Raw genomic sequence first — 27690 nt, forward strand, 5'->3', positions numbered from 1 at the left:
CAGGGGAAACCCTGAAAACCTCCCAGAGAAATGGTTGGGAAGCTCAGTTCTAAAAGTGATAATGTAAATGTTTGTGAGTGGGACTGTGGGGAAATCCTGTACCTCAGCCCTGCTTCCCACAGCCCTTCCATGTTATTTTGTCCTGGCATTTAAAGATGCATGGGCAGTTCCATTTTTTTCTTGTTTTTTGAGCTAATTACAGCTCTCAGAGCTGCCTTTTAACGAGCAATAGCCGGAGCTCACGTCCAACCCTGTAGGAAGGCGGAGGCAGCAGGCTCTGTTCCGGTATCTGAGCCAGCATTTTGGCTGTTTCTGAGTACAGGAGGAAACAAATGACCGAGGCAAATTACAGGAAGAACTGGGTTTCCTAGAGGAACTGGGGGCTCGGGGAGGAAAACACATCCTCGTACTACGCTTCCGGGAAGGCCGGCGGCCGCGCGGGGGATCTGCCGGGATGGTACCGGAGCGCCGGCGGAAACCACAGAACCTGCTGAGCCAGCTGGCCTTTCTTGCAAGCCACAAACGAGGTGGCATCATTTCATCTCCCTGTGGTTGCCTCTGCAGCTTGGCAGCTCCTCCGAGTGTGTCTGTGCAGCGTGGGTGCATCTCCCTGCCCTGGGATCCAGAGCACGGCTCCAGGCTTGGAAAGGCCAGTCCTGGAGTGAAGGGGCTGCTGCAAGTAGGAGTTTTCCTGAGTGTTAGCCCCATGCCAGTAGTATTTTGGGGTTTTGTCTGTATTTTCTGTGTATTAAAAATGCTTTTCCTGTGGTACTTGTTAAAAATAGCAGCAGCCTCCTAGGTTAGATAAGAAAATACTATTTTTGGTGCGGTAACTTTATTTTTGGTGAGGAAGTTTGCAGAAATACAATTGTTCTATTTTGGAAGCTGTACATCTGTCCTCAATGCATTTTTCTCTTCTGATTCTGGAATACCACTTGGATAACTGCTGCTTAAGGACTTTCTCCTTGTCAACTTACCACTGCAAGCCATTGAGTATTCATGGCGAGTAGAAAATGAGCTTAATTCCCTCTTTTTCTGTTTTACTGCACTAGCCTTGTGTGCTGCAAGTGAGGAGGAGAAAAGGCAGAGTGGTTTAAAAGCTGGAGCTTGATCCCAAAGTAAATTAACCTTCCCTCCATCCCTCTCAATAAGGCAGCTCTCAGCAAGCTACTTTTCACTGATGTATAAAGACTCTCCTTTTTAATTTCCCTATTGGGAATATTCCGCTGCTTAAGTCTGACCCTTAATTAGGAGCAAAAGCTGTAAATTACAGCAGTCTCTGCAGCTGACTTGGAATTTGCTGGTAGCTGAAGGAGTGTCCAAGGCTTGTTGAAGCAGAGCTTTGGACCAGCCCGTGAAATGTGCTTGAATGTCAGCTTCCTAGAGCTTCGACCCTTATTAGCTACATTACTAATTGAATGATAGCACAGCATGCAAATTACCAAGATAATCCTGAGCAATAAGTACCAGGGGGTTCTTTTCGGGTGTTTTGTGGTTTTTTCTGTCCCCTTTTCTTTTTTCCTCAACCAAAAGCTCTGGCTGCAAAAAATACTGCTGTACATTTTGGATTTTATTTACAATAGCCTCAATTCCAGAGGGAACATTATGAGCTATTTTATCCATAGGCTGATTGGGCATCTGATTTGTATAAGCTCAAAGCAGCTGAAAGAGAAGCCAAGTTGTCCCAGTGCCTGTGTTGTTTGCAGCTGCAGAGTTCCAACACGGGGAATGAAAGAGCCGTGGCCGAATGCTTTCATGTGGTTTTGTATTGCAGAGTCACAGCCTTGTCTCATAACATCAGGGCACATGATGAGATGGTGAATTTAGATAAGAGAAGTCTTTCATCTGCCCCTTGGGGAGGAGATCCTTTGCTCTGTCTGGCTTGGCTCTGCTGTGGTGTCCTCCTTTCTGGCAGGGTTGGATAGGGAGAAGCCTGCAAGAGACTCCCTGTGCAGAGCTCGGTGAGACAGGTTGTTCTCTGGGGCTGAGTGAGCCCAGCAGCCCTCAGAGGCACAGGGAGCCTGGCTGGCACAGGGAGCAGGTCACACCTTCATCCTGTGCTCTGCAGCACTCTGCCAGCCTGGGTTCTCCTCCCAGCCATTGCTATCTGCACAGGCAAGGCAGCACGAGTCACACCAAGTTTGTTTTCAAATGCTTTTCCTAATAAACTTTCCCTTTCTCCTTTATTTTTATCCTTTTAATAAATGTCTTCTCATTCGTTTTAGACCCAGACTGAAAAATGTGGACAGAAGTACCGCACAGCAGCTGGCAGTCACAGTGGGAAATGTCACAGTAATTATCACAGACTTTAAGGAAAAGACTCGCTCTTCATCCACGTCGTCTTCTACAGTGACCTCCAGTGCAGGATCAGAACAACAGAATCAGAGCAGCTCGGGCTCTGAGAGCACAGACAAGGGCTCGTCCCGTTCCTCCACGCCCAAGGGGGACATGTCGGCAGTCAACGACGAATCTTTCTGAAAAATTGCACATGGAGTTGTGGAAACTATGAATCAGGGTATGAAATTCAAACACTCCACCTGCCCACGCTGTTCAAATCCTGGAGAGCCTCTTCTGTGCTTGAACACACTTTCTCGGACATCGACCTCTTACTGATGCAACCAGGATAATTTCTGCTTGCCGTGGGCATCTGGCCACCAAGGAATTTCTCACCCTAGCGATTACTCTTGACACTTTTATGTATTCCATTGTTTTATATGATTTTCCTAACAATCATTTATAATTGGATGTGCTCCTGAATCTACTTTTTTATAATATCTGCTGTGCACAATTTTCCATGAACATGACAACTTTTTGTTTTGGGATAGGGAGTGGGTGGGTGGGAAGGGGGCTTTATTTATTGCATTCACAAACTCCATCCTCTTTCAACATATCCTTTTTAAGTTCAGTTCTTCTTCCAGTTATACTGTGTACTATCAGTTTTGATATAAATTATATATAAATATATATATAAATAAATATATATAAAGGGTTATTTGAAACCAATACATGGAAACGCTGGTGCTTGAAACACTGTGAAGTGATAAAACAAAATAATTGAACAGTTCAAGATCTGGGACAGTCCCCTTCTGTGAAAGTACTGAAACTGAAATGGAACTGGTCTTAGGTGAAAAGTGTTCCTGAAGGTTTGAACCTGGATGGGACCTGTTCTCTCTTGTTTCTTCCCCATTTCTTCCCTAAGTAATGGCTAAAATGTACTGGACACGGTTTTAATTGTTACAGCTTGGGATCTGAGATGAGAGAGGGTTGCTCCAGGTAGCTGGTGTTTCCCCTGGTGTCACTCAGGTCGGTGATGTGCAGGTCCATGCCCAGCTGGAGCATTCCCAAGCAGACTGCTGGTGTCACACCCCAGATCCATGTGCTTGCTAACATGAGCGTGGCTGTGTCACGCACAGCCAGTCCCACACGTGTTGGTGTTGTTGTTGAATTCCAGCCAGCAGCCTCAGGGCCCGAGGTAACTAGAGCTGGAGTGGTTGCTGTGGGCTGAAGGCAGCCTGGGAGCAATCCCCAGTTCAGGATCCGAGCTGCTGCTCGCTCCAGCCGCAGGTGGGTCGGTGCTTGTCAGCCCTGCTCCATCTGTCCTGTCCATGCTGTTGGGGTGGCTCTTATCCTTGAAGTCCATCTATGTCCCAGGAGTGGTTTCTGAGCAGCATCTTGTCCAGTGATGGGCTTGTCAGCGTTCGGACACTTCCGAGTCTCCTGCTGTGGGAGCAAAGTAGGGAAAAGTTTTCATGCTGGCAAGTGAGCGACGTGTGGCTCATGCTCATGACCAGCATCTCCTTCGTTCTTACTCTAAAGCTATCCAGACTATGATTTCTTTTCCTGGCCTGTTAGTATTGCTTTACAGTTTACCTTCCATGCATTATCCTGCTAAAACACTCTGCTGAAGAGGTGAAACTAACTTTTTTTAAAAAGCAAAACAAACCCCAAACCTCTTTGGCTTTTCATCTTTATTTAGTGGCCCCAGGGTGCTTTGCAGTAATTTTGAGTGCAGAGGCTGTGGCTTCATCTGACATCAAATGCATAACTTTTGGGCATGATGAAAGAGGGCCACATTTTGACAACTTTGTGCCTGCTTGTTATATTGTGAATTATTTGCTTGGCAAGAGAAATTTCTCTTTGTGGAGGCAACTGATTTAAGATTTCTTTTAAAATCTGCGTGGTTTTGAGTAGCAGATGTAGGTTCCTTTCACACTGGCGACAGAAATGTGTGAGTAAGGGATCTGGTAGGGCCCCTGCTTGAAGGCATGTGCAGTGGCAGTGCCTTGGCAGCAGTGGTTTTATTCTGAACATTAGCATGGGCACCCCAACTTAATTCTGCTTATATTCACAGTATAGGCTGTCTTTTGTAAGCATTTTTAAAAGTATTAACCAAAGGAAAACAGATGCTTCCTATAAGCATCAAGACAATTTATTATACATAGTTTTAAATACTATGAATATCTCAATCCACATTTTAACATTAGTGGGATATTGCAAAGACATTCCTTTTCCAGTTTTTACTATTCCTTTAAGGGTCTCAGGGAGGGTAAACTGGTCAGCCATATTTATTTATTTTACTGAAATGTATTGGAATAATTTTTTAAGAGAGATTTTTTGAAGATGCCCCTGAACTTGTATATTTTGCACTGCTTTATAAATGATCCATTATCAATTAGGCTTGCGTGCATCTCGGCCATGATCCAGCCAAGAGCGTGAGCGAGTGGCAGGTCCCGCTGGCCTCAGCAGGGTTCATTCTGGTGCTTCAAGTCAATCCACGTGCTCACCTTCTTTGTTGGATCTGGGAATTTGTGCAAAAAAAAGAAAAAAAAAGCATTGTGTGTACCAGGAAATTGCTTCTTTTTCAAGTGAAACTAGACCTGTAGATCAGTTGAAAAGCTTTAATGCCGTACGCAGCTACTCGTGGTGAAGTCGGTAACATCTGTCCCTTTGGCATGCCTCCTTGGTGAAGTAGCTGGCTGTAAACAGATGGGAAAATTTCTTTGGAACGAGTGACCTGTAACTCTGCAGTCGGTTAGGAAGTGCTAGCTAAGCACTGAACCCCCCCGGCTCATCCGGAGCTGTTGTTGGTGGGTTTGAAGGACAGCGTTTGCTTTCACAATTCCAGGAGCTGGTGTTCCCTCCGCGCCGTGGCCGTGGGCCAGCCCGCCCTTGGTGGGGAAGGTGTTCCAGACCCAAACCAAGCAAACACTAGTTAGGGAAGGACCAGATTCACGGTGTTCAGTGGCACAGAACGCAGGTAAGTGAAGCACAGTGTTCCGATGGCGAAGTTTCGACTCTTACACAGACACACACACACAGACACCGACACAGCTTGCCTGACTTGCTCAGTTGATGTAGTTCTGCAAAGGAAAGGTGACAGCGTTTTACTCCACCAGGCTATTTATTTCAATTGGAACTTTCCTTCAAATTGGACAGATCCAAAATTTGGCAGCAGCTTCTGTGAGTTTATTTCCACTGAGATGTTTTCACCTGCCTTACCAAGATCATTCTCAGTCTACTTTTTTAAGCTCTACCATAAACTTAAATTATTGAAAATTTATTAATTGCTGACTATATAATAACCTTTGCTTGTATGTAACCGAATGGTTTTAAGAGCCAACATTTAGAGTATGACAATGGAGCTGAACAGTTTTTAATGCGCAAGCAGTTCTGTTCTTGTGTATGACTTGTAACCTTAATTTACTGTGTAAAGATGGTTACATTATTTCCTTAGCTTTGTTTGTTGGAGACAAATATAGATTGCTTGTTTAAGTATGTCAAAACATAATCTTATCTTGTGGATTTTTATGTTAATGTATTATACGAGCTCTATTTTTCATTTGCCCAGAAAGACAGCTTGTATAACGCTTCTGAAAGTTTTTCCGCTCTGTAAAGTCTTTAGAGCTGACAGTCCTGTTAGGTTTGTTTTAATCTTCATGCTAAAGTGTCAATGGTGGTTTTGTGAACTGGTCAGAAATTCACAGGTCTTAAATGTTTTTGGGAAATTTATATTGGACACTGCTCTTTGTCTAGCAAATAAAAGATGTTAATATATTCCTGTTACTGGCATGTGCACGACTGTTATTAGAAGCCACTTTATCATTTTCCTGCTTTAAATAGAAATGTCTATTTATGAATTCTGCTTGTAGTTTTTTCACAAATAAAATAGTAAAATTTAATTAAATCTGCCAGCTCTCTTTTTTGGGAGATGCCAGTATTCAGAAAAGGTGGAGAGTCCTGTTGTTGGAGCAGCTCCTCAGTGTGCCTCGCTCGTTCCTGAGCCGCCGCTCGTCCCCCACTTCTGCAAACACCGGCTGTGCCCACGGAAAACCTCAGTCAAGTGAGTCAATCCAGTTTGTTCCCTGGGACTCACGACTTGGGGAGACTTTGTGGCAGGTGTGTCTGCAGAATTTGGGTTTCTGGTCCCTGGAAATAATAATTTTCCCCCTTTCTGTAGCTGCAGGAGTGGCAAGACTGAGTGCGGAGGATTTAGTGAGACCCCTTGGGAGTTCCTTTGCCTGTCTTGCACTGACAAAGTCCCAGGAGTAAATTTAATAAAATGTAATTGAGAGTCTAATTGTGTTTTTGTAGCATAAAAATATTGGTATTTTGCAAGCAGTGTTTTGGTTCTCTGCCTAGGAAACGAGGTGATGTGAATTACTGTGCTCTTTCTAGTTTGTGTTTCCCCTCCACCGCTGAGATGGGAGATGTGTGATGTAACTCTTCAAATATGAAGTTGAAATTTGAAAACAAAGCAACGGATAAAATGCCAAGGGGACAGAATCTTTTCCCTGAGAATAGGAAGGCAGTTCCTAAAGGAAAAGGCACTTGGATACTTTTAGGTATGCTGAGGGAAGTGTGTGTTACAAAGAGGTCGCTTTAGAAAACCCCGTGTGCAAACAGACGCTTGAATGCTTTTAACCTCAGCTGGAAGCGATTCAGCTGCCTTTGTGCCAAGAATGAGAAGAAACAGGAAAGGTAGTGGTTGTTTCACAGCCCTGAAAAGCACTTGCTTGGCATGCTGAGGACTGAGGAGAGGAACAGTCCCTGTCCTCAACCTGTGACCAGCCAAAGGTGCCAGAGCCACCACGGGGGCAAAGCAAAAGAGCTGCAGGGAGAGGAGGAGGCGGCTGCATCTTCATCACCTTGATGCTGAATATGAAGGTAAAAGCTTGAATGGAGCCAGCAAAAGACTTCCATGGCAGTGTTGTCTCCCTCAGAGCCTGCCCAGTCACCCCTTTGCTATGATTTCAGGTGACTGGTCTGGGAATTCCTTGCCTTGGAGCCGTGTGAGCCAAGGGCCACCTCCAGTGCGGGAGCTGCAGTTCTGCCTGCCGCTGGCTGCCACTGGATGAAGAAGATGCAGTGCCACACTCACGGATCTGTGGATCCCTCCAGGATGCACATGTTCACACTCAGGCTGGTGGCTTGCCTGGCAGCAAGCTGGATGGATTCCTACAGCCCCACTTGGTTATTTAAATGTAAACCCCAGTCTATAATGCTTTAAAGAGAGCAGAGCTGTGAAACTTCACTTGTGATTCACAAACAGATCAGATTGAAAGAAAACCAGAACAAACTGATCTGGAGAACCAGCAGGATCTGGAAGGAAGAGGGAGACTGGCTGCATTGTGTAACACCTGGATGCCCTCATGTCTTTTGTAGTTGAAACAAGGAGGGGGAAATGTCAGGTCTCTGTGCCTGCCTTTCTCTCGGCTGTGTTTGAATGTTTACGTGCCCAAGTCTTGCTTGCCTTTGCTCCTGCTGTCAGCACACACAGCAAGGCTTGTTCACTGTTTTCCCTTGCTATGATGGATTGCTTGGTGTTTGTGTGGAGCCTTTTTCCAGCCAGGCTTCGGGCTGATGCTGATTCCAGCTGAACCCATCTCATAGGAAGACGCTGGAAACTTCAGCTGAGTTTTCTCATTGTTTATTCTCAGCCTGCATGCAGAGATCACCAATAACATCAAAAGCTTTTTCAGAATTTCCTAATCAAAGCACTTCACACCACTGCAATTATCCCACTTGCAAAACTTCCCTGTGGCAGAGCATGGAAGCCTGTGAGAGCGAAGAGCACTCTGTGGCTAACTCTGGTGTGCAGTTAGTATTGATAGTGAAGGTAAAAATGCTCTTCCTGCAGCCAGTGCTGCACATCCCAGCACCAGCCTGCAATCCCCTGCTGCTCCTCAGACAGGGATCACTCCTCACTCAGCAGGAGCTGATCTGGCAGCCCTGGCTGTGCAGGAAGCATGGGAGGCACGAGCCAGTTGTGCTTCCTAGATGAGGAATCAAAGAACAAATACCCCCTTGTTCTCCTCTGTCTCCATACAAAAGGAAAAAGAAAAGAGAGAGACATTGCTCTCCCCCATGACTATTTATTATTCCCAGGATACTGGAATTTCATTACTTTCTAACATTCTTATTTTTTCCAACTTCTTTCCCTTCATTGTTAGGAGTTGTCAAACGTGTTCTGACATCCTTAAGAGACTATTCCGTTTCCCCCCTTCTCCAAAACTGTTCTGAGAACTGAAAATGTCACAGTGGCAACCAGAGAGTCCCAGCGTGAGAATCCCTGCTGCTCCACATCCCTGCCTTGGCAATCCTCCCTTCCTCCTGCCAGCAGGTGAGGCAGAGGCATCCAAAGCTGATATTCCCTTAAATACTGTGAAATTCCCCGTGTATACACACTTGATAACAGCACATCAAAAGCCTTTTAGGAAGCTTTTTAAATTTGCCACAGCTACTGGAGCTGGACAGAGTTTGAGGGGGAAGATCTGAGGTGTTTAAACTGCTCTAATTTTCTCTCAAGTGTTGGAAAAAACCAAGTTTGGGAGCTGAATTTGGGTACAGAATATCCCTGTGAGCAGGAGGAGGCTGGAATGCTGTAGCAACAGCACATAGTGGTCCAGGTAAGTAGATTGGGAATGGATAAAGCTGATTTTTGTTCCTCCTCATGCTGTGCTGTCTGATTCATGTTGCCCAGGAGGTTTGGTGTGGAGTTGGCAGGAGGAGTTTTTCATGTTTGTGTGTGTATTTTAGGAGGGATTAAAGCTCACAGTAGAGAAGCAGAACCACTGAAATTTTAGTTCTGCCTTCACCCAGGAATTGATACCTATCTAATACATACAAGCTATAATCTTAAATATATATGGTATATTTTTACATAGGTCGTAGAGATATTCTACAGGATAGGCTAAAAGTGCAGTGAAGTTTAAAAGCACAGCTTGTCAAAAGTTATCTCTGATAGGGATTTCCTCTTTTTCTGAGTCTAGAGGAATCACCAGCATAAGCCAAGAGTAAATAGGGCCAACAATCCCTCCCACCCCTTTTGGGTGGTTATTACTGTCTTACTCTGCAAAATTGGCTTCCACAGCATGTAGGCTGTCTCTGTTCATATGCTTTACTTCCCTATGGGGTTTATAAAAATAAGATGAAGAAAGGGCAGGAAAAAAGTAGCTTTCCATTAAATTTATTTCCTTCTGATCCAAGAAAGACAAAATCATGGAGCAGCAGAAGGAAATGGTTAGGGCTCAAGGCTGATGCCACTCTCTGGGTGAGTTAATTTATTTATACATCCAGATTTTTTTCCAAGGTTTGAGGAGACATCCATCAGCCTTGAGCCTCCCAATGGCTTTGGAAGAGGCTCCTGGATGGAGAAGCTGCCCCACAGCCGGGGGAAGCCCTGGGGGTGCCTCTGCCCAGGAGCAAACCACTCGTGCCTTTCAACATTTCTCACATGCACAAGTCCCTTTTCTTCATTCCCAGCAAGGAGAAGCCTCTGAAATCTCAAAATCTCTCTGCTCAGCCTTTGTGAGAGGTTGAGGCTTTGGCTGAGGGTTAGGGCTTTAGCAGAACTGGTGTCAGAGCCTGCGGGAGCCTGGCAGCATCCCTGCCTGCCCAGCACTTGTGCTTGCCACCAGGGGATGGAAATGTATTTAGTCACTCCTATTGTTCCCCTTATTCAACGCGAGTTTTGTTGGGGTGGAGTTAAGGGGGGGAAATGCGGGCTGGAGGTACGGAAGCGTTTTCTGGAGAAGGAATCGGTGATTCCTGTGTGACAGCCCTGCCAGGGACCGACCTGGGGTGACACTCACAGCGGGAGGAAGCCTGGCAGGGGCGGGAGGGGCTGATGGGGGTGACAGGTTTTGGGAATTGCTGCGGGCTGGTGGCTCTGACTCAGCCCTGGCTGCTGCCTGTGCTGCTGTCCCCACCTTCCCACTCATTCCAGGAGGGTCTGACATCCCCCTGCCATTCCCCATGCCTTGGCAGGGTCTGACATCCCCCTGTCATCTCCCTGGCCTTGGCAGGGTCTGCCATCCCCCTTCCATCCCCCTGCCATCCCCCTTCCATCCCCCTTTGCCATCCCCCTTCCATCTCCCTGCCATCCCCTTGCCATCCCCCTTCCATCCCCGTGCCACCCCCCTGCCATCCCCCTGGCCTTGGCAGGAGTAGCCAGGCTGCAGCAGCAGCAGGGAGCAGCCTGTGCTCTGTTTCTCCGTGCTGCTGTGCTGCTCCAGCCATCCTGGAGCAGGCCTGGGGGGATGGCCCTGCTGGACACCCCTCACCCACAGCTTTGTCAAGCCTTGCACTCGTTTCCTGCATCACTTTATTCTTACCATGCAGGACCAGCTCTGCTTTTGGGTCCTCATGAACCCACGTATCTTCTGCAGGTCCTATTAGAGATGCCAATGGCATTTTCCTTCTGTGCCAGGTTATAAATCCCACAGATTTATATACTCAAAGTCCTCGTCAATCAAAAGATTAGGTGAAAGGCAATGAGTTAAAACAAGTGGGAGGTGACTGCAGTGAGAGCAGTGAGGAGCCTCAGTGGAGCTGGGGATTCCCCTGAGCTGAGTTGTGGGCTCACTCTGCTCTCTGCCAGCCAGAGCTTCAGCAGTGGAGAAAAGGGTTTTATCAGAAGGATTTCATCGGAGTGCTCCCTTTCCTCCCCACATCCATGCACCAGCTGAGAAGCAGGAGCTGGATAGAGCAGGATGTGAAGCTCCCAGACCCCTCGTGTCCTGCTGAAAGCAAAAGGCAGATCACCATCCTTCCCTGTCCTGGGGAGGAGCCTGCACTGAGCCACTGGAGTTATTCCTGCTGCTGTGTTGAGTGTTTGATTTTACACATGGCTGGGAGTGACTCTCTGTGCAGGAGGGGACTTTGTGCTTTGTCCTGCTGGGCACTGGGAGATGCTTTTCCAACAGCAGATCAGAAGTTTATTTGTAGTGGGTTAATGACTCTCCTGGTGCTCAACAGGTCCTCCTTCATGTTGGCTTTGGCAGAGTGGGGTTGGCATTCCCGAAAGCTGGGATGGTGGAGTGGATCTCAGTGCAGAAATCCAGTGATGCTTTTCTCTTTTCTCACCTTTGTCTAGCATTAACAATACTCTTGACATCTGGACTAGGGTAAATAGAGATTTTTTGGACTGTATCTCTGCATGGATTAATCATGGATTATTTCCATGCTGCTGGCAAAGCTGGAGGTGATCTGTTCCTGCTGGACAGGAATCTGGGATCTGGTCACAGACCTGGTGACACCACAGAAGCAGAGGGTGAGCAGGGAAAGCTGCCTGCCTCTCTTCTCCAGTCATCCCTGGCTTGTCCTGTGAGTTTGGACCTTGAGATGCTCCTGCTGAGGCTTTCACAAGCTCTCTCTTGGGATTTTGGCCAGTGCAAGTAATTCCACTTGGGAGTCTTAAAACTGCTGTCTGGGGAGGCAGAGCTCAGCCTGCAGCTCTGAGTGAATATATCCTTGCTATTCCATGGATTAAAAAAAAATAATAAAATAAACAGTGGTGCTCTTACCTCAGGCTATCCATTAGGAGTGTGATTTAGTGCAGGGAGGGCTATAAAGGCAGTAGATAAATCTTCTGTGCAGCACAAATAAAATCTCTTGCGGGAGGAGGAAGGGCCCTGGATAACGGAGCAGGGAGGGAACAGCCCTTTCTCCCTTGTCTAATTACGCTGTCCAGGAGGAGTTAATATAAAATAATAGATCTGGAAAGCCCAAATCTTCACAGCCTCAGGAAGGACTTCATCCCCTTAAATTACGAGGCTAAGACCTCACTGAACAATGCTTTGAAGGAGATCAAGTGGCAGCGCTATTGACGGCGGCTCCGGGCTCGGGCGTGATTGCAGCATCTTCTGAAGAGAAGAGCTCGCTCCTGTTCCCATTCAATGCTACTATTTTTATCCTCCTTAATTTCTAGAAGGTATTTCCAAGTGGGAAGCAGAGCAGAGAATAGCAGATCTTAACTCTGCTCCGTGGAACAATTGCTGTAAAAAGGAGGGAGAAATGTTTGAAATAGCTCGGGTCTATTTTTGGTGCCACCAAAGCGGTAGCAAAGCACCTGTGGAGGGGTTTGCAGCCCTTGGCACCCTGATGGTGAAGGGGAATGGGGTGAAGGGGTCGCTGCTGGCCCTGTCTCCCATGGGGTTCACAGGTTCCTGACTCTGCCTGGAGCCAGAGGACCCTGGGGATGTCTCGGAGGGGCCACGGGGAAGGGTGATGCTGGCAGGGAAAAGGGGGTGTCTCCGCTCGACTGTATCCCCCTCCCAGCCCAGGAGACCCCTCCTGTCTCACCCCTGCTGGCCCCCCTTGCCTTTGGAGCGTGGTGGGAGAGCTTTGATCCTTTTCCATATGGGAGGCAGAAGAGCAGAGGGACTTAATTAGGTGCAGTTACCTCACCCGGCGCAGAGCAGCCAGGCCTGCTGGCATGAGGTCAAAGAGGAAATCCAGGGCCCACCAGGGCCAAAGTGGAGGAGTTCTGGGGGATGCCTTGGTCCTTCTGCTGAGCTGTAAAAGGCTCAAAGTCTTCCAGCATCATGGAAAGGCTGGAGAGCTCAGGACAGACCAACCCTGACCCTTGGATCGCTGCTGGAGCTGTGGGGTGAGGGGAGTGCTTTGGGAAAAGGATGAAACAGGATGGATCCTGGCTGGAAAACACAGCCTGGGACTGAGCATTGTGCAAGGGGGCAAACAGGGACAGTGTTTTGTGAGTCTCCATTTCAGTTTGTGACCCTGGCCACGCAGTTTTGGATGTGTAACAGGGCTTTTATCTTGTGATTATCCCTTCTGCAGCCACAGCTTTTGCTTCTCTCCATGCCCAGGCTCTCTGAAGCTGCTGAGCACAATGTTGGCACACACAGCTCTTGTGCTGGACAGAAGCGTCCTGCTTCACTTGAACATGAAATATAAATCAGAGATCAAGTGAATTATTGTGCCATGCTGCTGCTCAGGCAATAGGGAGTCTTTAAATCAATCAGGCCCCAAATAAATAAATAAACGTGCAGCAGACATGCTGGAGTGCATGTCTGATTCCTATCAGAGGCAGTAATTCAAGGCAGATGCTTGCAGTTCTCTGTTACCTGGGCTGCTGGAGTCACAGGAGACAGAAAGCAGATTTTTTTTTCTAAGCTTTCATTATTGTTGCCAAAGAAACCATTTCATTTGCTTGCCACGTGTGCAGCAAATCTGGTTCAATCCATCTGGATGCCAAGGGATGAAGGAGAAGGGCTCTGGGGAGGAAAGTCTGCAGAGTCCAGGCACCTCAATGCCCATGATGCTCCGTGACCCTGGAGATGGGGATGGGAGATGCAGGAGGGAGAGTTGAGATGCTGCCTGGGGAGGCTGCAAGGGTCCCACTTCAGGGGTTTGACCTGCACGAGCATCCCCACAGCAGCGTGGACAGCTGGGTGAGCTGAGGCTGGAGGGTTCATCCCTCAGAGACCCTCCAGACACCAGCCCAGGGAGCAGCAGCACTGCTGGGAGTGCCTGCCTGGAAAATCCTTCCACCTGCAGCAGGAAAACTTCCCTGCCTTTCCTTTCGGCTCACACTGGCGAAAGGTGTGAGAGAAACATCTGAAGTGTTTGATCTTTCTGGGCTGCTCTTTCCCTCCTGCTGGTGCCAGGCTCAGGAGCAGAAATCCCTGGAGTTCTGAGTCTGCCTGGCACCACCCTGCTCCCCCCATGGCTGGCACCACTCTTCTCCCCCCATAACCAGCACCATCCTGCTGCCCCCATGGCCAGAATCATCCTGCTGCCCCCATAACCAGCACCATCCTGCTCTCCCCATAACCAGCACCACCCTGCTTTCCCCATAACCAGCACCACTCTTCTCCCCCCATGGCCAGCACCATCCTGTTCCCCCCATAACCAGCACCATCCTGCTCCCCCCATAACCAGCACCACCCTACTCCCCCCATAACCAGCACCACCCTGCTCCCCCCCTAACCAGCACCATCCTGCTTTCCCCATAACCAGCACCACCCTGCTCCCCCCATGACCACCCTGCTCTCTCTGTGCTGGCAGCCTGGGCAGGAGGAGCATGGAGGTGCTCTGTGTGACTCTCTCCATCGCTGCCCAGCCTTGGGGATGGTTCCAACACCAGCAGTGAACACGGGCAGCCAAGCCTGGGCTGGAGGGGACTGGGGTGACACAAGCCATGCCAGCCAGGCAGAGCAGAGGTTGTGAAGTGTGTGTGCTGCCCCAGCAAGGTGGCACTGGGGGCTTAGCCCCTTTTCCAGGGCAGTTTTTGTCATTGGAAATGGCCCTGGGCCCCTGTCACCAGCCCCTGAGGCTGGAGGTGTGTGTTGGGATTTCATAGGAGCTTTGCTTGCAGCTGCAGTCTCTGCCCTTGTGTGCCCAGTGCTTTCTAAAGGCAAACAGCCACTCTGTCCTGGGCAGACCTGGCAACATCAGTCCAAGGTGCTGATATTTCACTGAGTCAGGGCCTCTTCTCCCTTCAGTTCCCCCAGGAGGGTGTTGGCAGTGAACCTTGGACCAGTGGAGCTGACATTTTGTGATAAAAGATAAAGTGGTTGCGAGGCTGGGGATTCAGCCTGGATTTCTGAAGATTTATCCCCAGGGGAGAGCTGAACTGATGCATGGGTAAGGTTTTTCCTCCTAAAACTCCACTTGTAACCCCAAAAGAATAAAGGTCAATCAGTTAAACCCGCTCAGCATATAATCCTGTGCTCCTCTGAGTTAGCACAATCTGTGTAAGAACAAGGCAGGCTGATACACATATTTGTGCTGGATTTATCCCACAGCAGGTTCAGCCCCCAGCTCTGAGTGCCATTTCTGGTGTGTTCCTCCTCCAGCAGCTCATCCCAGCCCTGGACAGCAGTGTAAATCCTTCTTTGCAAATCATTGACCCAATAGGTCATAAAAGTTCCTTTATGGCCTGTCAAGACAAGCGAGGTTCTTTACGTGCACCCTAAGTCAGCACAGTAAAACTTTTATGGTGTTTTCAATAACAAGAGCTACTGCACATGAACAGCAACTAATTTTTAAAGCCTTGGTATTTCAGCTGAGATGAGGTTTTTTCCTCTCTTCTGTTGGAAAAACACTTAGATTAGTGTGCTCAGCAGTCAGTGCCTGGAGCTGACCCCTCTGCCTGACGTGGTGCTCCAACTTCCACAATTACTGAGCACCCCTGGAAGGGAACTTCTGCAAACCAGGCTGCTCTTCTGGCAACATCTGTACAAGTGGAGAAGCTGAGCTTCAGGTTCCCAGGTGCCTTTGGGAAGCAGGAACCCCCAATCCCAGCCACTGCTGCACCCAAGGGTTGAGTGTGGAGATATCCAAAGGGAGGCAAGGGGCACAGAGGGGCACACGCCACCCTGGGACACTCCATCAGTGAATTAACAGGGTTTATTCAGAGTGCTCAGCTTGTTACAGGCATGATTTCAGGCCTCTGAGGTTGCTGCTGTGGCCAGGAGTGCCTGCTCCACCCCTTTGTCCAGCCTGGGCAGAGGTGATGGGGTTTGCTGACCTGGACAAAGGAGTTGCTTTTTTGTGGCGTTGTTGTTGTGTTTTGTTTTTTGGGATTTTTAAATAAGAGAATGTCATTCTTCTCTGAGCTCTGCCAGAACTGAGCTGTCCTGGCTCTGCATCTGACCTGAGATGTCCTCAGATGAGGCGTGATGGATGTGCCCTTTAATTACCTGGTGGGATTGGCCATGCCCTAAATTCACACTGCAGCAGCCAGGGGTTATAACTTTTCTCCTCTTCACTGGAGCCTCAGCCACTTCATTGCTTCTCTTCACTCCTTTGCCCAGTTACAGCCTTTGCCTCTTTGGACTCAGGCTTGTTTGGAGCTGTGCTGCCCCATGACCCCAAAGTGGGGATCCACACGTGCCCCCGGCCCCAGTGGGTGCAGGACTGGGGTCTGTGGTCCCATGCCAGCAGTGGGGTCCCTGCTGGCTGGAGCCTCAGCCCTCAGGGCTGTTCGTGCAGGATGAGCAGAGGAGCTCCAGGCACCGGGGTGGGAATCAGTGCTGGGGCACTCAGCACTGACCTCCCAACCCTGACAGAAGCAGGGAGCAGAAGGTGAGAGAGGTCCTGCTGCTGGGTTTTGGTTTGGATCCATTTTACCACATTTTCATAGATAAACTCTCTGGGTTTGCTTTCTTTTTTTCTTTTTAAACAATCCTCCTTTCGAGAGACGTGCAAACACGTGGAAATTCTTCCTCTCTCAGGTCTGTCCCAGGACAAAGGACGTGGCACGGTTTGGGTGCTACAGCACAGCCCAGAGCAGGATCTGTGGTTTGGGGTGCAGGGGGTGCTCCTGGTGCTGGTGCCAGCTATGGGTGCCAGCTTTGGGTGCCAGCTTTGGGTGCCAGCTTTGGGTGGATGTTCTTCTGGGTTCTCAGCTGGGCTCGGGAGGCTGAAGCCAGTGGAGCCCCTCCATCCCTGTGCAGAATTTGGTCTTTCCCCGTGTCAGGAACGACAGCGATGCTGGAGCAGCAGCACAGCAAAGGCTGGGAATGCTCAGGGGAGCTTCAGGGAGGAACTGTTGCTGTCGATCTGTTAATTAAGATTAATGTGCTAGCTGATAAGGATGACTCTGCGCCAATTGCTATTGCGAGCCAAGATCCTGCGAGCAGCGAGCAGCACGTTCCTGCTTCCTCAGCACTCGGAGCCTCTGCCTTGCAGCAGAGGTTCAGGGCAGAAAGGGGGATCTGCACAGCTCCCCACACTCCTGAGGGCCCCTGGGCTCACTTGCTCTGCTGGTGGATTCTCGAGAACTTGTTCTTGTGCTCTCTTGGCAAAGGAGCAGTTTCAGCTTTCCAGAGGGTGTCAAAGCAGAGCTCCGCATCCTCTCCTCCAAGATTAGTGTTGAAATTTCTCCACCCAAAAAGTGCATGAAATGAGAGGCAGATATAAAAATACATGTGTGAATATATAAATTTTTTTTGCCCTCTCAGGTGGGATGTCTGAAGAAGCTGGATGTTCCTGCTACAGTAGGATGTGATGAATTAGGACTTGGTTTGCCTTTATCACAGCAGTCAGTGCAGGATTTTGGAGCAGAGGCTGCTTGCTGAGCACCACAGCACCCCATCCCACCTTGCTGAATCAACACCTCTACAGTCCCTGCGGGCAGCCAAAAAGCCAGCAGAGCCACTGAAACTGAGCAGCTGCAGGTGACCAAGGCTTCAGAGCAGCACAGATTGCTGAGGAGCTCATTTTAATGTTCTTTACCCACTTTGCTTTTCAGCCTCTTCATTGCCTTGGTTTCTGTGTCTGGTACCAGCTGCACTTAAGGGCACAATTTGTGTAAGCAGCCTCATTAAAGCAAACAGGTCTGCCAAAGCCTCACAGTTCAACTTTTTGGATAGCATAATTTTATTAGTAGCAGTGGGAGGAGTGCTCCCTGAGTCCCAAATGAAGTTCCCCCTGCTCAGTCCCCTCCTGCCTTCTCCCCTTCCCACCCTGGCAGCTCCTGCAGCTGCTCTCCTTTCCCTGCTGCTCCCCACAAAGGCCTCTGTCACCATCCCTAATGAGGAGGTGTAATTAACCTGTGACACATCCCAGTGCTGCCAGCAGCGTGGGGGACAGGGACAGTGGCCATCCTGCCCTGCTGCACTGGTGGAGATGCAGCACTGGTGCAGCCAGGCAAGAACCATCCCCGCTGTTTGGGGCATCACCTCGGGCCATGGTCAGTATCTGCTGTCGTGCAGAACACAGATTTACCTGAAATAACACTGCCCTGGGGGAGGAAATGCCATTTTCCCTGCCATAAAAGCAATTCACCGTACATCAAAGGGGAAAGCTAATTTTTTTTTTTTTTTTTGAACTTCAGAGTGGGATATGATTTGGAAGCCTCTGCTGTCCCACAATTTGTTTTTCCTTACAGGCACTGCTCAATGGCCTCGTCAGCATCCCCTTCCCACCCTGTTCCTGAGCTCCATCAGTTTCAAAGTTGAGCCAAAGCCTTCTTGCCCTGTGAGTCTGGAGCCCACACAAAGATGCCCAAGTCACACATGCAGAAGGAGACAACCTTCTCACAGCACCCTGCACCCATCAGTCACTCCTGTGACTGCCAGCTCCTTGCAGACAGAGGAATCTCCTAGCAACCTTGCACTGGCTCTTTGGATGCAGCCTAATTCGGTTTCTGGTCATCCAGAACAAAAACTCATGAAGGCATCTGGCAACCAGAGGGACAGACAGGCTGTGGTGGAGTGCTGGAGCATCTGGCATGACGATTATTTCAGCCAAGTCCCTGCTTGGGGCTGATTTTGAGGTTTTTCTAGTGAGCCTGGGTGTCACATTCAGGTGAGGGCTCTGCAGGGTGCTGCTGAGTGCTGGGCACCACCTCCCTGAGCTGAGTGCTCAGAGGAATGACCCTGGTGCTGGTGAGGGTGCTCCTGCTTCTCTTTCTTTCATCCTTGTTTCCTGGCAAAAAGGAGTGAGAGAATGTGCTGCTGGTTGTGATGGCAGCGAAAAAAGAGGAAAGAGAGGAGGAGTGAGGAAAAGAGTGGCATTTCTCTAGCCTAGGGGAACAACACATCCAGCTCAAAACATTTGAAAAATTTGGCAGTCTTCCACTGCCAGTAGATGTGTTTGTGAATTGCAGCAGTGGAAGGATTTGAGCCACATCTGCTCTCATGTCTGTAGGTGAGTCACAGTGATGCCCAGTAACATGCTGGGCGCTGGGAGCTGCTTCAGTGGAAAGTTTGAGCTCTGCTGTCTTATAGTGCCAAGTTGTGACTTGGCAGGATGGGTTATGGAGCCCAAATTTCCAGCATTTACTGACTGGTGAGCATTTGGCTCTGGGAGCTGAGTACTGGTCTTTACCCGTGCTTCCCATGCAGAATCCACACAGGCAAAGCAGTAAGTCTTTCTGAAATAAATTAAATGCTGATGCTCATTTAGAAAGGATTTATAGGAGGCAGCGTGTAGCTCCAGCTGGCAGTGCAGGAATGGAAAGTGGAGCACGAGGCAGGGATGGGGGCAGGATGGGGGGCTCGGGGTCACCCCGTACCGCCCGTGGCAGCTGCTGGAGGGTGGCTCTGTGCCCGTACCCTGTGGGGACACAGCTGTCCCATCCCACAGGGCACCCAGCATTGCCCAGGCCCCTGGGAACTGCCTGGAGCTGAGCCTGGTCAGTGACTGCTCAGCCTGGGGATGTTAAAATTTAAGCATGAGCCATTTCCAGTGAAGGTATTTCACTGAGCTCAGTGACTGCCACCAGGGATGGCTCGTGCCACTGGTTTTACTCCTGATCCAGAATCCCTCCAGAGCTCTCCAAACCCCAGCCTTGGAGCCAGACCTCTGACCCAGCACCAGCTGGAGAGCTGAATTTAAATCCAGACACAAAATTTGGGGATGCAGGGACTGAGGGGTTTCCTGTGGGCTTGTCCCAAACTGAAACCTTCAACCAACATTCCACCAGCCGGTGCTGGATGTCTGGAGAGCTTTGTGCCCCTCTGCCCCAGCTCTGCCATCCCTCCATGAAGAGACTCCAGGTCCAATCCTGCCCACACAGAAACCCCTGCCACCAGCTGCTCCTCTGCAGGGCAGGGTTTTCCTCCCTGCTGTGCTCTGGGGCAGTTCATTCCCTGGTTTTACCCTGCCCTGGCTGCTCACAGAGGGTTTCAGACAACAAGGGGCTGGTTTCAGATCTTGCCATTACAACCTCACATTCAAGAATTACTACTACTATTATTTCCAAGGAAACAGGGACTCACACTCATATCTTTTATGTGATTTCTCACATCCGGAGGTTCTCACGTGACTTTGCTGCCTATTTTTAGCTCCTCAAACATCTCTGCCAGGATGAAAGCTTTAAAGAAAACCCACCCTTGAAAGGGATGAAACAGGCATTTGCTTTAATGGTAAATTTGTGACTGTGCCCCCCCGAATCCCTGCATTTCAGCAGCCTGTGGAGAGCAGGCAGGAACATCAGGCTGCAGTTAACTGTTTCTGTGTTTGCTGTTACACCCTCCTTCTTCAAACAGCAAAGACTTGTTGTAAAACAGAGCTGTTTCTAGAACCAGATCCACCTACAAGTCATTTAAAAGCCTCCTACCTCAATTTTGCAGGTAAAATGTTAGTCTAGCAGGAATTGAGAGGAGGGATTTTCCCCTCCACCTGCTTCTTGGCTGGTTTGGGGGAGAAAAAAAGACACCCTGGCTGTTTTCCCTTGCTGCACCCACCTTGGGGTGGGATGGGTGAGGACGGGACCCCTCTGCCCTTATGGGCTTGGAGTGGCTGTGGGCACCCACCTGGTCCTGCCCATTCCAGCACACTGGATGCAAAGCTTGGCATTTCCTTTGGATGCCTCACAGGAAGCATCCTATTTAAAAAACCCAGCCATAAATAACACATAGTTGTACCCAGCTATTAGAGCAAGAAGAAAATTGTTCTCATTGTCACAAACTTTCATTTCCATTTTTGTCTCAATTTCAGCTTCATTAACACACGCTGACCCGCCTTATCCATTACAGCTATTTCTGGTGTGGGCATTTTGGTAATTGGCATCAGAATGGCAGGACAGGCAGTTGGATTACAAGCTCCAGGAATCAGTGAGCAGCGAGTGCCACCCTCGCTGCCACAGCTGCCAAGTCCCTGTGGCACCACGCTGGAAGCAAAGCCCCACTGCTCCCTCCTGGGACACCACAGCAAAGCCCCACTGCTCCCTCCTGGGACACCACAGGACGTGAGCACAGATCAGGGTGTCACTCAGCCCCTCCCTGACACCCCAGAGCCACACAGACACCCCAACAGGCTCTGCTGGAGGTGGCAAATTTATCCTGCAGGAGTCAGGGCTAAATCTGTTCTCCTTCCCCAGCTTTGCTCGGGCTGCTCCTGCTCCTTTCCTTCTCTGGGTTCAGGGTCAGAGCCCTGGAGCTGTCTGGGCTGTTGGGTGATGGTAGAGCCCGTTCCTGGAGGAGGAGGAGGAGGAGGAGGAGGAGGAGGAGGATGGAGGGGTTCAGCATTCCAAGAGACTGGCAGCTTGGGGGTGCTGGGCTGTAGGAGGGATGAGCTGGGAGCTGGACCAAGCTCCTGCCAGACAACTAATTGAGGCTGCTCCAGCAGTGGGAGGTGGAGATTTTATAGAGCCTCTTGGTGTTTGGCTTCCTTTTAACTGCTGGTCTCCAGGGCAGAGGCTCTGCTGCCTGCAGAAAGCGCAGCAGAAGGAGAGCAGCAAGGTTTGCACCCGCCTGGCTGCAGCAGGGCTGTGGCTCAGGGTAGGTCACTGCTGAGCATTGCCTCTGCCAAATTTTCTTTTCCTTCGGGAAGCTGGGATGAGGAGAAGCCTCTGCCTCCCTCTGAGGGGTTCCCTGCTCTGTGTCCCTGCTCTGGGGCCAGTCTCTTGCAGGGAAGGGGCAGCTCTGAGCTGCTGGGCACTGCAGATATATTTACCTTTCCATGCTGAAACTACAAAGCTGTGGAGACCTGGTGACCCCCCTGTCACACGCTGCCCTGCCGGAGGGAGAGGGCTAATTGAGACGTGACAGCCTGTGAAAACAAACTTCTCCTCGGAGGTCAAGAAGGCAAAGCTGATGAACAGATGCAAAACCTGACACTTCGAGACGCTCCTGGAAGAGCATCACACACAAGTGAAGGTGTATCCCAGCCGAATTTGGGCGAATGCCTGGAAAAACCTTGGAGTTTTTGTGGCTGGGATGGCTGACTCCCAGGAGATGGGCATGGAAAGGCTGCAGAGGCACTGGCTGAAGCAGGCAGATCACCGGGTGATTTGGGAGGGAAAGATGAGCAGGTGATGGGAGAGCAATCCTGAGCATCCAGAGAAACCCTGAGCTCCTGTGTCTGAGGTAAACTCAAATGGAACCAGAAGATCTGTCTGGCTGAGGTGGATTAAGCGTGTGTGCTTGTATTCCCCTTCAGCAGGAAAAAAAAAAAAAAAAAAAAAAAAAAAAAAAAAATCGAGCTAACAAAAAGCTGCCAACATTTTGAAATGAGGCAAGGCCATAATTCCCAAAAAACAAGCCGACCCACAGGGTGCAGGGGACCCTGTGCCAGCTGCCCTCTCCAGCAGCAGCAGCAGCAGCACTCTGAGCACAGCCAGCACAGCCAGCAGCCTGTTATCAGGGTGACATCCCAGAGATAAATGACTCCCATTATTGCTTCCATTCCCGGGCAGTCCCTGGGGCCCTGCACAGCCCTGGCAGCTGTGGCAGCCGTGACAGAGATGCTCAGGGCTCTTCCCAGCAAATCCTCCCGGCTCTGCCTGTTCCTGCAGGTGAAGCTCTGAAAACCTCTGGGGAGAGCTGAGGCTGCTGCAGTGTTTTACAAGAGCAAGCCTGCTCCAGGATCCCCCAGACTGGGAGAGAACATTTGTGTCTGGTCCTTCTGGAGGGGTTTTTTGTGGCACCTCGCTCTGCTCAAGTGTTACAGTGAGATGCTGTGGTGCTGGGCACTGCAGCCATCAGAACCACGCCTGCTACTCTGTCTTAATCTTTTCCAGTTATTTGCCTCCACTCCCCACCTTGTCCTTCTGTTTGCCGTGCCCCACAGTGACCCTTCTCACCCACTGGGGCAGGAGAGCAGTAAAACTCTGCAAGCCACAGCAGTTTGGGCTCGTTACCATCAGCACGGGTGGAAAATGGCTTTGGGGTTAAGTTATCCTCACAATGATCAGGTTTCACAAATATCCCATCGTGCCTGGAACTAGCATGAATCGATTTGTACAAAAAGTCCTTTATGGAGGTAGGTGGTACCTTGGCTTTCTAGAAACAGAGATGCTTCCTGCACAAACATGGGTGCAGAGATCCTGACTTCCTGATCTCTCCTCAGACACCCCACAAGAGGCTGTACATCAGCAGGCTGGGCTCAGAACCAGCACCCATTGCTGCTGCCAGCTGGGGGTGCGGGTTTGGCTCTCACCCCAGGGCTTGGCCCCACATCTGGGGGATGCTGAGAGTTCAGAGATGTGATCTGAGTGGTTTAATTCTATTACTCATGAGCTCTGAATAGCTGCTTTAGACACCCTTGACCTTCTGCTGCAGAATAGATCAAAGCAAATCTGTCTGTAGTGATATATTTTATCTGATTCAAAGGGGAAGCATCCAATGAAGCGCTTGTTTTGAAAACATTATTTTACGTTGTGCCCCATTAAATTGTTGACATGTTGCCCTCTGGCTATTTGGCATTAGTTATACTCAAATGCTATCTACAGCCTTAATCTAATTTCTCCTTTCCTCATCTTTATTCCTTGATCTTCATATTACACTGCTTAACAAATCTGTTCAAGGACAAAATTGTTTCAAGACGGGGTTTGATAAGCCGAGGGAGAGGGCTGCAGAGCCAGGCAGGAATTGTGTCTCGGGTCCCAGGCACTGGAATTCAGAGCAGCCAGAAGGAGCCTGATTTATCTAAATGCTGCCCCTTCCCTGCATGAGTTCAGATTTCTGCTGGTCACGAGCTGTGCCAGGAGGGGTTTGTGGTTTGTGCCACTGATGGATATCTGACTTTGGGGTGGTTTTCGTGTCCCTCCCTTTGAGGAGCTGCAGAGCTGTGGGTGCCTGCCGGAGCTCAGCCTGGGTCAGGGTGGCTCCGTGTGGTGGAAAAGTCTCTCCTCCAGCCCGAGCCTCCAAAGAAAGGCTCAGCAGTCTCTGCTGTCCGGTCTCAAGGCAGTTTATTGCAAGTTATCTAAAAGATTTTCTCCTGGAGCTGCTGTGGTTTGCTCACAGCTCAGGCAGAGGCACACACACACCCTGACATCCTCTCTGACTCCCGACTGCTTCTTCTCTCCCCACCCAGGGCTGCTGCTGTCTTTTATATGGTACATTACGTGTTACATGGGTACAGTTTGTCCCCAATGCCTATTACCTATATTAAATGGTGCTTTTCTATCTTTTATATGGTACATTACGTGTTACATGTTACAGTTTGTCCCCAATGCCCATTACCTATATTAAATGGTGCCTTTCTACTCTAAACCAATCTGGGAGTGCCAACATCACCAAGAACATGGAGGTGAGGAAGGAGAAAGAGGGAGGACAGGGCAGGCCCAAATCCCTCCATCTTAAACCCTCTGACCCCCATGTACAAAACCAAAACCCCCTGTACAGCACTCAAAAATTCTTCTCTCTACTTTGTGACTACTTCTACTATAATATCTGAACTTTTGTGACTTCTTGTTCTTCCTGCAAGGTTGGTAAATCATTCCATGGCTCAAACCCAAAATCACAGCTGTTTCCAGCTGCCTGCCAGGGTCTCAAATGCTTCTGACCAGGGCCCAGAACATCCAAAAATGTCTGAGGGACATTTTGAGTTCTGACAGGTGCCGTGGGACAGGCTCTGTGCCCTGTCCCCGTGGGTGGCACTGCTCCAGGGGGAGTTGCTTTGTTCTTCTTCACAGCTTGTCCTACAACTCTTCGGGCTGGATCACCTACACATTTCAACAAATGCCCTGCTGGTTCAGGGGTGTTGGTGGTTCTCTGTGCCCTCCCTGAACCTGAGTCCTGTGCTTTGGTGATGTTTTGCTGGGCTGCTGCTGAAGGAACCATTTCTTCAGCAGGGCTGGACCCCAGTTTTCATCATTTTTGGTGTAAATCCACTAAGAAATCAGCAGGGAGAAAGAGGATACAGTTCCTTCCAGCCACTGAACCACCAGTCTGGAGGGAGGGCCTTTTGCTACCACCCCTCCAAGCTGCTCCGTGCCTTGGAGGGTTTATGCTGGGTATTCAGTCATATTTATTCTGTGCTCCATTGTGATAAGCCGCAGGATTTGGTGGGGAATTTGGGAAAAGTGAGCCCTGCTGTGCTGGAAGTGTGCTGGATGCTCTCACTCCTTGTGTTGCAAGTCTAGATTGGAACCAGGTGAAAAAATGTGCTCACAAAGCAGCAAGTGGAAAAAAATAGCTTGATTTTAAAAGTGTTTCATTTTGAAAAAGGGAAGAAAAGCTAAACAATCGGTGCTGTTAAAATTTTCCATCACTATCCTTTTCATGCAACAGGACTTTTCCTGTGCTCCAAAGCTCCAGCAGCAGCACACAGGTCCTGGGAAACAGCTTTCATTAGAGAGGCATGGAAAAGGTCCTCAGAAGTGGACCAGGGGTTTGCAAAATGGAAACAAGAGTTTTCATTAAATCCTTTTCCACCTTTGTAGTCCTTTTTGGGGGGTTGTAGTTGAATCCTCACTGTGCTGGCCAGGACTTCATCCCCAAAGATCCACAGCAGTGGGAATGGAATTCTCCCAATGACAGCCTGGCAACCCTGTGAGTCCCTTCAAGAGATTCAGACAGGGATCCTAGTGGTTTTCCTAGGAGTAAAACATAAATTTGTATGTTCTGTTTCCAGTAAACTGTCATGGGAATAAAAAAAAATAATAGCCCCTGACAATAGAAGAAGACCCCAGATGTTGAAAAACCCTTTGGTGATCCAAAGAGCTGAATGAAACCCAACAAACTGGACATGTTTAGCACCAGCTTATCTCTTTCTGACATCCAGGCAGTTGGAAATATAGATATAATTAAAAGGATTTGCAAAGCCAGCATAACACTAAGAAGACTATTTCACATTATTTTTATAATGAACTTTAGTATTTACTCTATTGCAGCAGGAATCCAAATAAATGTTCGTGGTTTATATCTTTTCTGCCTCCAGTACATTGACTTTGGTTAAACAGCTATATTTATCAGTGCAGTTCTGGGTATAAAAATGAAAGAAACAAACTATAAAATGTCCAGTGAAGCTGTGTATTTCTTTAGGTGGGTGGGTGCATGGGCAGTTCACAATTCTGGGGGTGGCAGCCACCTTTATTGCACATGAACAATGTAATCTACAGCGTTGATCTAGATTTACAGAGGTTTTTAAAACTCCAAAGGAATAGATATGTGTTTATCAGGATCAGGAAATGGCTGGGCTTGGAAGGGACCTTAAAGATCATCTGGTTCCAAGCCCCTGCCGTGGTCAGGGGTGTCACTCACTGCCCCACAGCTGGCCTGTCCTCCCTGTGGGGAGAGGACAAACACTGGGAGGTACATCTGGGTACCTGCTGGGTGACCCTGCCTTCCTAAAGGGAATTAATAACATGAGGCTGACTGTAACTCTGCTTTTTTAAAGATTCAGCCCTTCACCTAATGTAAAGGGGAAAATGGTGCTGCAGAGGCAAGAATAAAGAGCAGCTCCAAAACTAACAAATGAGCAAAAAGGCCCCAGAAGAAGGAGCAAGGAGCCAGATCCCAAAAAGACACAATGGTTTAGATAGCATCCAGCTCTACAGGATTTTCTATGCAGTAAAATGCCAGAAAATGAAAGATAAGGGTCATTCTTCACTCCTTATACTCTGCCTAATTCTGGAATGGTCCATGGTGAATGGTCCATAGCTTTGCTCTTGAAGTGATGGTTCTGGTTGGGGTTTAACATCATTTGCTCTCATCCAGGAATTTCTCCTGAACTGTGGACCTGGAGCATCCCTGTTATGGCCTTTGCAGGAGCCTGTCCCTGCACCAGGAGCAGAGCAGCTTCCAGGCTCTTACAGGGCTGGGCAAGCAGATGAATACGTGGGGGTTTTTGGAAAGGCAAAAAAAATAAGTTAAAAAAAAATTGTTGTGGAGTGCCTGGTTGAGTTACAGTAAATCTTAGGAAGCAAGAGCAGAGGGCAGCTCCTTACATCTGGGTTAAAACGAATTGATCGCTTTCCCCCAGCACACAGACCTGTCTTTATCCTGAGCCTGTAAAGAAAAGTTCCCTGAAAGTCACCGGAGACAAATAATCCTTCAGGAGTCAGTGCTGACACAGAATTACATTTTCAGTCATTTTTCAGTTGTGTGCGTCTCCATCCTGTCACATTAGTTTGCTAACACTTCCAATGCAACAATGAGACAAACAGAGCATTGTGCTGGTCCAAGCCAAACATTCATCTCTGCTTGGCACCGGTTCAACAGGCCTGTCAAAACTGCTGGCGAGCTGGCCAAAGCTCATTAAGTGGTTGGATGCATATTTAGCATGGAAAAGAGCTTTACCCAGGGCTCTGAGTAATGTGCGGAGCGAGCGGGCAGGAAAGAGGAGGGATGGGAGGAAGGAGAGAGAGGGATGTATTCCTTGTGGATTGTACCTAAGCTGGAATAAAAGAATAATGTAAATATCTATTGAGGGAACATATTTCAAGGCAGAACAGAAGTGAATTGCAAAATCCCCGGGCCCCAAGCCAAGCTGAAATGTGTCTCAGAAGAGACACCGAGGTTCCTGCTCCTCCACGTGCACAAAGTCACCGGGATGGCTTCCCTGGGATGGGAGCTGATCTGCTGGCCTGAGCTTTCCTTCCTCTCCTTGGAGAGCTCTGACCAGAGGCTTCCCTTGCACACTGATTTCTCCAAAGCCCATGGAAGAATCTGGTTTTTGGGAATCCAGCAGGAGCCAGTGTAAAGCATCCCGAGGTGCTGGCAGGAGCCTGGCTCAGCCCCCCGCACTGACACAGCTGTTAACAGCTGG

At 49.1% G+C, this 27690-nt stretch overlaps 1 protein-coding gene across 2 annotated transcripts in view; it reads left to right on the forward strand.

The window, feature by feature from the left end:
* The window catches only part of RYBP (RING1 and YY1 binding protein), a 41701-nt gene extending 35517 nt beyond the window's left edge, over window positions 1-6184 (forward strand). Inside the window, exon 5 of one of the 2 annotated variants that reach the window (XM_030283000.4) lies at window positions 2226-6184. In XM_030283000.4, the coding sequence (XP_030138860.1) occupies window positions 2226-2478 (253 nt within the window). In that variant the 3' untranslated portion in view covers window positions 2479-6184. The remainder of the gene's footprint in view (window positions 1-2225) is intronic. The other variant, XM_002194243.5, reaches the window with a different exon arrangement.
* Window positions 6185-27690: the final 21506 nt, after the last annotated feature.

The sequence above is a fragment of the Taeniopygia guttata genome, chromosome 12 (assembly GCF_048771995.1).
Source record: "Taeniopygia guttata chromosome 12, bTaeGut7.mat, whole genome shotgun sequence".
NCBI lineage: Eukaryota > Metazoa > Chordata > Aves > Passeriformes > Estrildidae > Taeniopygia > Taeniopygia guttata.